Source organism: Heptranchias perlo, chromosome 6, assembly GCF_035084215.1.
Source record: "Heptranchias perlo isolate sHepPer1 chromosome 6, sHepPer1.hap1, whole genome shotgun sequence".
NCBI lineage: Eukaryota > Metazoa > Chordata > Chondrichthyes > Hexanchiformes > Hexanchidae > Heptranchias > Heptranchias perlo.
In genome coordinates this window covers 46,274,888-46,289,898 of record NC_090330.1, presented here as the reverse complement: position 1 = coordinate 46,289,898, position 15,011 = coordinate 46,274,888, and the positions used below count along the sequence as shown (strand labels likewise).

Here is a 15,011-nt window from a genome sequence, read left to right as displayed (position 1 = left end):
ATAGTTCCCAAAATAGTTCCAATGCTCCAGGACTGTGAAACCTTTCTTCCTATACCACACCTTAAGCCACACTGATTCGCCTCTTGTTTAACAAATATTTATACATTACTATCTAGAGTCACCTTGAGTTTTAATTTCACAAACAAACAGTTTTAACACATCCAAAAATGGCTCGTGGGCCATCTTTAAAATAAAATTTCCCTTTGAAGTAATTGGTAGAAAGATTAGAGGGGAGTGGAGGAGAATTTTTTTCACCCAGAGGGTGGTGGGGGTCTGGAAATCCCTCCCTGAAAGGATGGTAGAGGCAGAAACCCTCATCGCTTTTATAAAGTACTTGGATATGCACTTGAAGCGCCGTAACCTACAAGGCTACGGACCAAGAGCTGGAAAGTGGGATTAGGCTGGATAGATCTCTCGGCTGACACAGACATGATGGGCTGAATGGCCTCCTTCTGTGCCGTAAATTTCTATGATTCTAAGTTGTGAATTGCAAAGCCCGAGACTGCAGATGGGGCCTCGGTTTAACGTCTCATCCAAAAGTCCAACATTCCCATAGTCAGCCTAGATTTTGTGCTCAAATCTTTGTAGTGGGACTTGAACCCACAACCTTCTGACTTAGTTTTGGACACTAAGAATCAAGGGAAACGGGGATCGGGCGGGAAAGTGGAGTTAAGGTAGAAGATCAGCCATGATCTTACTGAATGGCGGAGCAGGCTCGAGGGGCCAGATGGCCTACTCCTGCTCCTATTTCTTATGTTCTTATGTCCCACAAACAGCAATGTGATAATGACCAAATAATGTGTCTTAGTGATGTTGATTGAGGGATAACTACTGGCTAAGACACCGAGGAAAACGCCCTTGCTCTTCTTCGAAATAGTGCCAGGGGATCTTTTACAGCCACCCGATACGACAGATGGAGCCTCGGGTTAACGTTGCATCTGAAAGTGCAGCATTCCCACAGTCAGCTTAGATTTTGTGCTCAAATCTCTGGAGTGAGTCTTGAGCCCACAACCTTCTGACTCAGAGGGGAGTGTGCTACCAATAAGCTACAGCTGAGACCTGACACGAATGGAGAACAGAAGCAGCTCAACATTAGCATTGTCAATGGATGTTCAAACGTTCTACTTATTATGCCTGTTCCCCACTATTAGCATTTTTAAAGAGTATAAAACAGCAAGGGAAGGCCAAACGATAATTTCCTCCTGGTATGACTAAATGGCACCGAATTTCCTGGAATGGCACATTTGGCTCCAAATGCCATAAGACCGACCATTATGCGCCTCGATCTTCCAGTGGCAAATTTACGCCAAAAATTTGCTGGAGAACTGATTAGAATACACTACAGCAAGCATAGCAACAATTCAGATGCAGTGAAGCCAATGTCCGATACACAGCTAAGTTGCCAGGACGGGAGATGGAATGGAACAGGTTATTTAACATTTCCATAAAAGTCACAGTCCATTAACTTTACGTGTTTGTAACTCTCGACATGCAAGTTTATTGCCCTTTGAGTTATTTAGTATTTTTTTGTATTACATAATTACTTTATACTGCCTCTCCTCATTCTTCTTTCCAAAGTGTGTCACTTCACATTTCTCTGCATTAAATTTAATCTGCCATGTGTCTGCCCGTTTTACCAGTCTATGTTTTTCTGAAGTCTGCTACTATCCTCCTCACTGTTTCAAGTATTGTGTCATCTGCAAACTTTGAAATTTTGCCTCCTATACCCAAGTTCAGGTCATTAATATACATCAAAAAGAGCAGTGGTCCTAATACCAAACCCTAGGGGACACCACTGTGATAAACGACTGTCACCACTACCTTCTGCTTTATGTCTCAGCCAATTTCATACCCACGCTCCCACTGTCCCTTTAATCACACAGGCTTTGATTTTGCTAACCAGTCTATTGTGCGGCACTTTAATCGAACGCCTTTTGAAAGTCCACATACACAACTTCAACTGCACTACCTTCATCGACCTTCTCCCGTTATTTCATCAAAGAACTCAATCAAGTTTGTCAGACACTATTTGACAGTCAACATGGATTTGTTAAAGGCATTTATTAACCCATGTTCTTCTAAGTGACTAATAATGTTGTCCCGGATTTTGGTCTCTGGGAGTTTCTCCACCAACGACGTTAGGCTGACCGGCCTATAGTTACCGGGTTTATCCCTCTCCCGTTTCTTGAACAAGGGTGTAACATTTGCAACCGCTCAGTCCTCTTCAGATTCTGAGCCCTCCAGCACCATTGAGTAACCTACCAGCGCCATTCTGTAACGGTCTAAGTGGCAGCAGCAATCAAAGTAGAGTTAATTCAGCAAATTTGCGGTTGCCATTAATTTTGATGGGGGCGGGGCTATAACAACTTTTAGCGAAGGTCTCTGCGGAGTGGCACAAAAGTCCAAACAAATTATGGCCTGGCATAACTAATGGCATATCATTCACACCATGATTTCCTGGAATATCTGCATTATAATGGAATGCGCCATTACTATGGCACAAATTTTCAGGAAGTTTCAGGATAATGGAATTTAATTCTTTAACCTAGTCATTAAAACCAGATATGAAGTTTCACACACCTGCATAGTTCCTTCATTTCTTCTTCATGAAGCTTCCTCCTGTCATTTAATTCTTCAGGCAGATACCGAACAATCAGTTCTTCTGTCAAGAATGTCTTACTGAAAGCTCTCGTTACCAAATACTGCAAAAAATGAAAATAAAGAAATGTTACAGTTCATTAGTAAGTCTAATTGGATGGATAAACATGTAATGCTGTAGTTTTTTTTTTAAAAACTTAACCCGGAAAGCATCTTTGAAAACATTCAATATCTTAAAAGCTATTTGTGCCTGCATGATCATTGGAATACTCTGTTTAATACCGAAGATATTATTTTGGTCTTTAATAAATCAGAAGATAGTGCATACAAAAACTGAAGGTAAAGAAAACTAGAAAATTAGCAGACAAGTTAATTATTGCAAGGATCGACATTTTAAGAGCTGAAGCCTAGAACCTCAAAATTTCTATTCCGTATTCCCAAAATACTTGCCAAGGACACTTTTCTTTTTCAAATTACATGGATCCCTTCAAGCTTCCAAACATCTGGGGCCCTTCAAGGCAGAGTGATGGACAGAGACTAAGTTAACTAACAGGGTGTATATATTCCTTTTAGGCTGCTACAAAGCAAACTAAAGCACAACCAAGTCTACAAAGCATTTTTATGGATATAGTAGCAGTCCCAAAAGAGGCACTCAAATGACCAATTCGCAATCACAATCTGCCTTTGATCCCATCACTCCTAATCAAGATATGCGTATTTGCAGGCAAGTGAAAAACCATAAAATAGAATCATAGAATGGTTACAGCACAGTAGGAGGGCATTCGGCCCATCGAACACCTGCTGACTCTATACAAGAGCAATCCAACTAGTCCCACTTCCCCGTAGCCCTGCAAATTTTTTCCCTTCAAGTACTTATCCAATTCCCTTTTGAAAGTCACGAATGAATCTGCCTCCACCACCCTTTCAGGCAGTGCATTCCAGATCATAACCACTCTGTGCATAAAAAAGTTTTTCCTCGTCACCTTTGGTTCTTTTGCCAAGCACCTTAAATTTGTGTCCTCTGGTTCTCAACCCTTCCGCCAATGGGAGCAGTTTCTCTCTATCTACTCTGTCTCAACCCCTCACGATTTTGAGCACCTCTATCAAATGTCCTCTCAACCTTCTCTGCTCTAAGGAGAACAACCGCAGCTTCTCCAGTCTATCTACGTAACTAAAGTCCCTCATCCCTGGAACCATTCTAGTAAATCTTTTCTGCACCCTCTCCAAGGCCTTCACATCCTTCCTAAAGTGAGATGACCAGAATTGGACACAATACTCCAGTTGTGGCCGATCCAGTGTTTTATAAAGGATCATCATAACCACCTTGCTTTTGTACTCGATGCCTCTATTTATAAAGCCCAGGATCCTGTATGCTTTTTTTTTCAAAAACGGCTTTCTCAACCTGCCCAACCACCTTCAACGGCCTGTGCGCATATACCCCCACCCAGGTCTCTGTTCCTGCACCTCCCTTTAGAATTGTACCCTTTAATTTATATTGCCTCTCCTCGTTCTTCCTACCAAAACGTATCACTTCGCACTTCTCTGCGTTAAATTTCATTTGCCACATGTCCACCCATTCGACCAGCTCGTCGATGTCCTCTTGAATTCTATCACTATTCTTCTCAATGTCATCTGCAAATTTTGAAATTGTGCCCTGTACACCCAAGTCATTATTATACATCAAGAAAAGCAGTGATCCCAGTACCAACCCCTGGGGACCACCACTGTATACCTTCCTCCAGTCCGAAAAACAACCGTTCACCACTACAGTTTCCTGTCACTTGGCCAATTTCGTCACCAATAGTATCTCGTGATCCTATGAAAATGTGGGACTCCAATGCTGTTGGGTCTGTGGAGAACCCTAGCTTTACGAGAAAATGCAGGGAAAATGAGAGAACTGCACATCTGCCATAAATTGTATGATTATTGATGTAAAAGTATTAACAAAGATTAATTATTGAAAGGGATTACACTAATAATTGAAGCCAACAGACTCATTCATTTTTCTTCTCCACCCCCAGCATGTCTAGTGACAGTGAGCCAGTTATCTATTCCAAAAGACCTTGCAATAATTAACTGCACTGCAAGCAGTGCCTTACTTCCACTAGATGCTAGAATTTAGAGTGATAAAAATACCGGACAATTGAATTCTTTCACTCATTTATGAAAATTAGTGGAACTACTGCCAGTATAGTACAAATTTTGTTTATTTAATAACACGCAAGACTAACCTCTGTTACATTTTCCTTACAGAGTGGGCAGCTAGAATTATGATCCAGACAGCGTTCCAGACACTTCAAACAGAAGGTGTGTCCACAAGAAGTGGTGACAGGTTCATAGAACAACCTGTGGAAAAAAATAAAAACTGAATTTTATGCAGGTGTAAAATGTTCCATCACTTTAAATCAGAGCTCAAGTTACAAATAAATTATAGAATTACAGATAATGAAGCTCAATGTAAGTTGGACTGGCAGATCGGATGCTGCTACAATGGCCATTTACGCTGCGAGGAAAGCTTAACCATTCAGACTGAGTGTGCATTGATGTCTACATATACAATTTTTTTTGCACTCTGCGTGGAGATAAACTCTCATTTCTTAAATGGGACAACTTCTGCTTCTCTTCTTCAGGGTTCAAGATTGTGAAATGAAAAGGTGGGTAATGAACTAGCTGTAAGCAATGGGGTAGCTTCCCAACGGTATCCAGTCATAAGTGGGGTGTGCCGGGGTCCAGCATTAGATTCCATTCTATTCATTAATGATCTGGAAATTTGCATTGGCAGCACAGTATTTAAATTTGCCAATGAAACCAAATTGTGAAGAAGATTCAGGACCTTGGAAGGCAACAGCATACCAATGGAGTTAGATAGATCGGGGAAGTGGGCCCAAAATTGGCACATGGTCTTTAATATAAGGCAACTGCACACTTAAGGGCTTGAAATATAACATGAATGGGAGTAGGTTACAAGCAACAAAGGGAGTAAAACTTAGATCCCTAGGTTGTGTTGCTCGGACCCTTTGTTACAAAATTAGGACAACGGTAGAGTTAAGATCTCATTTGGAGTAGTGTCCATTTTTGGTTCCTCCCACCTCAGGCAGGATAGTGAGACTCTGGAAAGGGTACAGACACAGGCAACAAGGATGATCCTCGGTCTGAGTGCATTGATGTGAAAATAGACTTGATGCTTGGGTTTGTACTCACCCGAGACAAGGAGACTTAGAGGGGATCCAATCCAGGTATTTAAGATTGTCAAAGGCATGGACAACATAAAAGTAGACAGTGTATTTGAGGTGACAAGGACAGGTAGAACTAGGGGCCACTCAAACTGAGGAAACAGGCAACGAGGTTGGATGTCTGGAAGTTTTAGTTTACAGGCAGGCGATTGACTGAATAGGATTCCAGAAAACGTAGTAAAGACTGATTCTTTATAGTTGTTCAAGACGACAACAGACATACTTTTGCAAAAAGAGGTGATCACAGTAAGCGGAAAGTAAATTATTTTGGGTAATTAATGGTTTTGGAACCTCCTAGGGCTTGCTTGATTGCACATGAGGGATCAAAGTTTATTCTTGAATTAACTACAGGTCTGGTTTTCTGCCTCTCTCAGGAGGTTGGGGAAAGTATTGGCAAATGGAGATGAAATCAGCCGAAGATGGCTGCCAGCACATATTGACTTGATGGCCTTTTCTCCTCCTCGACACATAACCAAACAAGTTCCATTTGATACTAAACTTTTAATCGGTATAATACACAACATTGGCCTGGAACAACGCATGTATGGTGCAATGCCGATTTTCAACGTAACAGATTGAGGAAATTTGGGAGTAAGTAACTTACATCCATCATCCATTTATATGCTATGCCCAAATTTCCTTGACCTTTTACGCCGATTCAGTGAAACCTCACCTGCTCATTACCGTAGCTCCGCACCCTTGCAAAAGTGCAGCTCACGCATATCTCCAGAATTTAGCTCTTCAGAAGTCATCTTGAAAAAGTCACTTAATGATTCTAAGGCTATTTTGGTCATAAACAGAACATATTCTAGCACCGAGTCACAAAGGTACTCTACACAGAAAAGTTGAAAAATTGAGGAATGGTTTAAAATCAAATTTTGAATTCTACATTTTATACAGCGTTCAAAGCTAATATCTAATCAATTTATTGCACAGATATTTGGAAAAGATATTTAAAACTTAAATACCTCATACAAAGAGAGCATTCAAAATCAGATGGATCCACGAGTTCATTGGGAATCTCCCTTGATGCTTTAAAATTGTCAAATTTCATAGGTACAAATTCATCTAATTTAGGAGGAAAAAATGATAATATTTTTAAAACCACAGTAAATACACAAAAAGCTTGTAGCTTCCTTCTAATGGTCTCATTTTAGCAAGACTAAATTTTGACATGTTCAAGCTTTACAAAATGTTCCTTCACTTCATCTTGGGAAATTGAAAGATGAAATTTGATTATCTATAAATATTTTAAAATCTTGCACCCGAAAGCACTTTATGTCTGCTCCACTTGAGTTCTTGTCATGTTTATATCGCGCTGTCAATTTTTTCTATTATAAGTTCTAACATTCACAATTATCATGGCAAACGCCTATGTAAATTTGACACACTGCAATTACACTATCTGGACACTTAGTGGTTTTGTGCCTAGCCTGTAAACAGCTTCACAAATCCTCAGAAAAACTTCTGAATCTCCACCCATCCATTTTGTTTATTCTGCAGGGAAAAAATTATAGTCAAGTACTAAACTTAAAAAGTGACTAAGTCAGGCATGCACTCAAAAACTGAATATCAAAATATCAATCAAACCTTTTTTAGCCATTTTGCTGGACGTTTTGAAGCTGTGGCAGATCTCTGTCTCAAATAGCTTTCTCTTTTGGCTGCCATTACATAAACTAGATGGAACTGCTTCAGTTGGCACAGAGGTTTCACTTAATGGTGCCTTGGACTTTTTCTTTATTTGACTTGATGTGTTTGATTCTTTTGCTGAAATTTTGAACAAAACCTAGCATGGAAAAAAAAATGTAAGGAATGTCACAATTTGAAATCCAAACACACGTGGGCCACTTTTTTTTTTAAGAACATAAATAAAAGGCAATTCTTAGTTGACAATACAGTCAAGATTCATTCATATAATTCTAAGTTATTAATGTACAAGTCACTGAATAACTGCTCTCAAACCAAGAATTTCTGCATATACATTAGAAGCTCTATATTGAAAGTTTTCTCACCACTACCTCAAAATCTACAAGCTTCTGCAGAGGCTAAACTTGGGTTGATTTTAATCGGCTAGCTATTTGTACAACATACCCCATGTTCTATTTGGGCTAACACTTTCTGAAGAGCAATGCTTCCATTTTACATTATCTAACACTAACTGCAGTTTCCTATTTCAAATTGTCAAGTGGAACTAACCAGGTTCATCCTATCCAATCTGAACCTTGGATTTGGTCCAGAATAAAACAGATATTCATCGCAGAAATTAAGTTCTATGTTAAGTTTCTAGGCATTACTGGAAAAAGTAGAATACAAAGTGTTATTTGTTTAGTCTGAATTTGATCAGTTTCCTGTTTTCACTAAATTTATATTTGCAGACACTTAAAAGTTAGAATGTATACCTCAGAAGGCCCAGCAACTGTACTGTCTCTGGCAACTGAGGCAGAACTAAAAGTGCTGAGAAAAGTAGGCTTAGGTCTTGTGCAAGATGATTGCGGTCGCATGTTGGTTGGTAGAGTGTCCTGCATATTCTCCAAGACAGGTGAAAACATATCACACAAGATCTATGATGGAAATGAAAGTCAATGAATATCTCATTTAGATCATCCAATAAAGATGTATAATAAACAAGTAGAACGTTTTGAAAACTTCTGGACTACCAAACACACTGACCCACTTGTTATATGGGCAAGTTAGCAGTTCTAAGCCGAGCTGCTAGATAGACCACATAGCAACGCATTTTCTTTCCTCCACAAGTGAAAGAGAGAAGCCAGTTTTGTCTCATTCTATTCATATTGTGTGACTTGTAGCTCATGCTAGCTGACCAGTGGACAGCACAGGTGCAAGATGGCACACCAGTGCCCAACCTGGAACATATGTGGTTGAAGAACTCATGAGGATCAGGAGAATAATGAACATAAATTACCTTTTGTGCTTCTAGTTTTACAGATTTCCAGTCTGGTCTCAGAGCAATGCAGTATAAATACTCCTTTAAAGCTTCTTCCGTTCTACTCATTTCGATAAGAGCTTGAGCTTTCCAAAAATGCCCCTATCAGGAAAACAGGTACAAAAAAACCTGAATAATAAAAGGTGTGAGCAGGGCCAATTGCGCCATTCAAAAATACACATGCAGTTCTCAAGTCAGACCAAAAAAAAATTCCATGATACAATGCTTTACCTTCGTCTTTAGTGGTTTAAGCGTACATGCTACATCTCCATCACAAAGTGCTTCCTCGTATTTTCCTATAGTTATGTATAGCTCTGCACGGTAACACAGCATCAAGTAGTCATGGGGTACTGAGGAAATATATTAAGGACAAAGTTCACTTGCAGAAAATGTTTTACATATCAAAATTAAAGATGGTCTACTACATCATCTTTTTCAGTATCATTTAATAACTTGACTTGCACATCTTGTGACTGGTGCCAAGTTTCTTGACATTAAAAATACTCTGCGTTTTCATTCCTCGGTATTAATGCAGACAACTGTAAAGTCTGCCTTAAGTCTAACCACCAGTTTTTGAAATAAGCTACTAAAACTCAATTTTTTCCATAAACAGCAACCACATTTTTTTCTTTTTTTTTTAAATTGCACATTAAACACAATCCCATTCTACTTTGAGTGTAGGTAATTTGTTATTGTGGATCATCTTCCAGCCAGTATAGTCCAAGCTGCAGGATTCTTATACTACTACAAGTCAGTTTGTAAATAATAGCAAAAAAGTGATAAGTAAATGCTTAGTGCAAAAAAATTACATCTGTGAACATATCTGGTCATTTGACCATTGGAGGTGGGAATTTCAGTAAAAAGAAATCTTAAGCAGAGCTGCCTGCCTGGGAGAAAACACTCTAGTTTGTGCTACCAAGTTGCAACAGCAGGCACTCGTAGGATTAAAAACTGCATACGGATTTAAATGTAATAAAGCAAAATTATCTTTAGAAATTGTTGAGAAATAGAAAACCATTGTTATTTAAAGCTGTAAAAACAGCACAGCAAACTTCAGATAAAATGCCCAAACTTCAAGCTCAAGTTAGCACATGGCATTCTTGGGAGTGTGTTGATATTTATTCATATACAGAAAAGATTGAAAGGCACCACCATGAAAGCTATCTAAAAACTTAGCAAAATGATGGATCACCCAGTGCTGTGGAAGGGAACAATTCTCACTAGCATTCATCACTTACATCAAGGACTTGCAAATCAAATACAGCATTGGTTAATGCTAAGTGAAACTCCTATACAAGCCCAAATAAATTATACTCAAAAACTGCACTAGTGAATTCCCACTCCCACTGAAGATAGGCATATGAAAAATCACTACACTTGATCCTGCATCATCCACTGAGATGCTAATTGAAGTTTTAAATTCTATTTAAAAAGCTTCCAAAATATACACATTCATAGTATAGCATAAGTCATGTCATTTAATATTGTTCAAAACACTATCACAATTTAATTATAGAAACAATGCTTGTGTTCCAAAACCTCATCGGACATTATGTGGAGATGCCGGTGATGGACTGGGGTTGACAATTGTAAACAATTTTACAACACCAAGTTATAGTCCAGCAATTTTATTTTAAATTCACAAGCTTTCGGAGGCTTCCTCCTTCCTCAGGTAAACGTTTACCTGAGGAAGGAGGAAGCCTCCGAAAGCTTGTGAATTTAAAATAAAATTGCTGGACTATAACTTGGTGTTGTAAAATTGTTTACAATCATCGGACGTTAGCAGACTAATCTGCACTTGTACTGCTTCCAAAACCAAAGCAATGTCATTAAACCCACAACATATATGTGATGATACTCTTACAACAAAAGAAAATTAATCACGGTTGGTTTCCAAACCCTGATATACCAATTATGTTAAAACAATCCACATGATTCGTCACGTGTCTAGAAGACAATAAACCTTCACTAGCTAAAAAGGTTATAATTGTGTATAGCATTTTTTTAAAACTTCCTGCAAAGTTGAGACTTAAAAAAACAAACATTCTCAACCTCAAGAAAGCATTAACTTGTAACGCACTGCAATCTTTGGAAAAGGTAATATTCAATATTTTAAACAAGAAGCACTTGTCAAACGGAGTTTGTTACAAAATTATCTTTTATAGTAGATTAACTACTTGGGTTTCGTATGGTCATCTTCAGATCGCACCGAACAGGGTATATGACAAGGCATTTAAAAACCCAATTATTATTTGTGTTTAACAGTTGAGTAACAGAAGTGATTCGCTGAATTTTTTTAAAATTTCCTTTTCAGTTCCTATGTTTATAAACGAGTTTCATCCCCTCCTTTCGACCAAGCATATTACGTAAATTAATCCAGAAGTAGGTCACTTAGGTTTTAACTGTCTTAACTAGATCAGATCCATAAAAGCCCCATAACAGCTTTACGTTATTAATCTGCCCTCACCAAAAAAAAAACAAGCCAGTCTTCCCACGCCAATCAGCCCTGGGAGCAAACTTCGCATCTTTCAACCCTCCCCGGTGTTTCCTCGAGCGGCTGCATGTCCCTCTTACCCAGAGAAAGCGCCTGGTCATACAGCTGTAGGGCGGCCGAGTAATCTCGGCTCTTGACCAGCTTGTCCGCCTCGACCTGCAGTCGCTGAGCGCGGATCTCGGACGGGAACCACTTCTCCAACAAGTTACACAGAACCACGTTGAGCCTGAAATTTGGGTCGGAGGAGGCCGCGCCCCCAGCCCCGACCCCGGGGCGCACAGTAATGGGGAGTTTGCAGAGTCTACACTCGGTCACCGTCTCCTTCTCCACGCATCTCCGGCAGAAAGTGTGTCCACACGGCAGCGAGATGGGCTCGAAGAGCAGCGCCCGGCACATGCGGCAGGTCAACGGGTCTGAGGCAGCTTCCTCTTCATCGTCCCCATCCCCGTCCCCGTGAGCTGGGGTCCCGGGACCGCTGGCGCTGGCCCGGGTTTGGCAGCGAGCCTGCGGCCTGCTGCTCAGCAGCACCTCTTTACTCCGGATGTTGTCGGCGATGCAATCCAACAGATTCTGCAGGTTCTCGGGCCGGAGCCGATCCAGGTCCGCGGCCTTCTGATATGCCTCGAAGGCCTCATTGAAGCGGTCGCAACGGGACAGAGCGTCGGCCTTTCTCAGGTACAGGAGGCGCTCGGGGCCCAACTCCAGCAGCTGACACTCGTAGATATCGGCCGCCAGCTCGTAGTTCTTCGCCCGGAAAGCCTCGTCCGCCAGCTCCAGCATCTCGGTACGAGCGGCCAACACCTCCATTGCTCTAAACGGCCAAGGACCGTCCGCCCCGACACCGACCGAGTTAGAAGAGCGGCGATTCGTTCAGCACCAAGCGCTCCGCCTCGCGAGACCGGCCTCCGTGCTCCGTGCTCCGTGCCCCGCCCCCGCGCTCGCACAGCCGTTGGGCCGCCGCCTCTCGGGACATTTATATAACCAGGCTGTTGTGTAACGTCTCTTTGAGTCAATAGTAGGGAGCTGACACCCGCGCATTTCAGCCTCGGGGCTTTAAAAATAGAACATTTATTTCGGGTCTCTTTATCTGATTTATTCATGAGAGAAGAGATTATTTGGACACGGCGACATTTTTTTTCAAAGTAACGGAAGGAAGGAATAAATAAATAAATGAATGAATGGAAACTAAGGCGTCCCTTTCCAGGAAAATAAAAATTACTGGAAATCTGAATTGAAAACACAAAATGCTGGAAATGTGGGACAGGTCAGGCCGGCATCTGCCTTTTCTAACAAATTGATAAGGATTATACTGGGTTGCCTCTGTTATCAACGACAACTTGCATTTACATAGCGCATTTAACTTAGTAAAACATCCCAAGGCGCTTCACAGGAGCAATTATCAAACAGAATTTGACACCTACTCACATAAGGAGATATTAGGTCAAGTGACCAAAGGCTTAGTCAAAGAGGTAGGTTTAAAGGAGCGTCTTAAAGGAGGAGAGGTAGAGTTGTAAACAATTTTACAACACCAAGTTATAGTCCAGCAATTTTATTTTAAATTCACAATTTCACAATTCACAATTTTATTTTAAATTCACAAGCTTTCGGAGGCTTGTGAATTTAAAATAAAATTGCTGGACTATAACTTGGTGTTGTAAAATTGTTTACAATTGTCAACCCCAGTCCATCACCGGCATCGCCACATCGAGAGGTAGAGTGGCAGTAAACCAAATTTACATGTGCCCACTCTCCCTTTTCTTTTCATAGAATCATAGAATCATAGAAGTTACAACATGGAAACAGGCCCTTCGGCCCAACATGTTCATGTCGCCCAGTTTATACCACTAAGCTAGTCCCAATTGCCTGCACTTGGCCCATATCCCTCTATACCCATCTTACCCATGTAACTGTCCAAATGCTTTTTAAAAGACAAAATTGTACCCGCCTCTACTACTGCCTCTGGCAGCTCGTTCCAGACACTCACCACCCTTTGAGTGAAAAAATTGCCCCTCTGGACCCTTTTGTATCTCTCCCCTCTCACCTTAAATCTATGCCCCCTCGTTATAGACTCCCCTACCTTTGGGAAAAGATTTTGACTATCGACCTTATCTATGCCCCTCATTATTTTATAGACTTCTATAAGATCACCCCTTAACCTCCTACTCTCCAGGGAAAAAAGTCCCAGTCTGTCTAACCTCTCCCTGTAAGTCAAACCATCAAGTCCCGGTAGCATCCTAGTAAATCTTTTCTGCACTCTTTCTAGTTTAATAATATCCTTTCTATAATAGGGTGACCAGAACTGTACACAGTACTCCAAGTGTGGCCTCACCAATGCCCTGTACAATTTCAACAAGACATCCCAACTCCTGCATTCAATGTTCTGACCAATGAAACCAAGCATGCCGAATGCCTTCTTCACCACCCTATCCACCTGTGACTCCACTTTTAAGGAGCTATGAATCTGTACTCCTAGATCTCTTTGTTCTATAACTCTCCCCAACGCCCTACCATTAACAGAGTAGGTCCTGGCCCGATTCGATCTACCAAAATGCATCACCTCACATTTATCTAAATTAAACTCCATCTGCCATTCATCGGCCCACTGGCCCAATTGATCAAGATCCCGTTGCAATCCTAGATAACCTTCTTCACTGTCCACAATGCCACCAATCTTGGTGTCATCTGCAAACTTACTAACCATGCCTCCTAAATTCTCATCCAAATCATTAATATAAATAACAAATAACAGCGGACCCAGCACCGATCCCTGAGGCACACCGCTGGACACAGGCATCCAGTTTGAAAAACAACCCTCGACAACCACCCTCTGTCTTCTGTCGTCAAGCCAATTTTGTATCCAATTGGCTACCTCACCTTGGATCCCATGAGATTTAACCTTATGTAACAACCTACCATGCGGTACCTTGTCAAATGCTTTGCTGAAGTCCATGTAGACCACGTCTACTGCACAGCCCTCATCTATCTTCTTGGTTACCCCTTCAAAAAACTCAATCAAATTCGTGAGACATGATTTTCCTCTCACAAAACCATGCTGACTGTTCCTAATTAGTCCCTGCCTCTCCAAATGCCTGTAGATCCTGTCCCTCAGAATACCCTCTAACAACTTACCCACTACAGATGTCAGGCTCACTGGTCTGTAGTTCCCAGGCTTTTCCCTGCCGCCCTTCTTAAACAAAGGCACAACATTTGCTACCCTCCAATCTTCAGGCACCTCACCTGTAGCGGTGGATGATTCAAATATCTCTGCTAGGGGACCCGCAATTTCCTCCCTAACCTCCCATAACGTCCTGGGATACATTTCATCAGGTCCCGGAGATTTATCTACCTTGATGCGCGTTAAGACTTCCAGCACCTCCCTCTCTGTAATATGTACACTCCTCAAGACATCACTATTTATTTCCCCAAGTTCCCTAACATCCATGCCTTTCTCAACCGTAAATACCGATGTGAAATATTCATTCAGGATCTCACCCATTTCTTGTGGTTCCGCACATAGATGACCTTGTTGATCCTTAAGAGGCCCTACTCTCTCCCTAGTTACCCTTTTGCCCTTTATGTATTTGTAGAAGCTCTTTGGATTCACCTTTGCCTGATCTGCCAAAGCAATCTCATATCCCCTTTTTGCCCTCCTGATTTCTCTCTTAACTCTACTCCGGCAATCTCTATACTCTTCAAGGGATCCACTTGATCCCAGCTGCCTATGCATGTCATATGCCTCCTT

At 41.1% G+C, this 15,011-nt stretch overlaps 1 protein-coding gene across 1 annotated transcript in view; it reads right to left on the bottom strand.

The window, feature by feature from the left end:
* The window catches only part of lonrf2 (LON peptidase N-terminal domain and ring finger 2), a 28,766-nt gene extending 16,524 nt beyond the window's left edge, over positions 1-12,242 (bottom strand). The window contains exons 1-8 of the mRNA XM_067986235.1: positions 11,350-12,242; positions 9,007-9,125; positions 8,755-8,877; positions 8,231-8,392; positions 7,422-7,617; positions 6,800-6,899; positions 4,830-4,944; positions 2,581-2,702 (exon numbers count right to left, since the gene is read on the bottom strand). Of these exons, the coding sequence (XP_067842336.1) occupies positions 2,581-2,702; positions 4,830-4,944; positions 6,800-6,899; positions 7,422-7,617; positions 8,231-8,392; positions 8,755-8,877; positions 9,007-9,125; positions 11,350-12,076 (1,664 nt within the window). The 5' untranslated portion in view covers positions 12,077-12,242. The remainder of the gene's footprint in view (positions 1-2,580; positions 2,703-4,829; positions 4,945-6,799; positions 6,900-7,421; positions 7,618-8,230; positions 8,393-8,754; positions 8,878-9,006; positions 9,126-11,349) is intronic.
* Between the last annotated feature and the right edge of the window lie 2,769 nt (positions 12,243-15,011).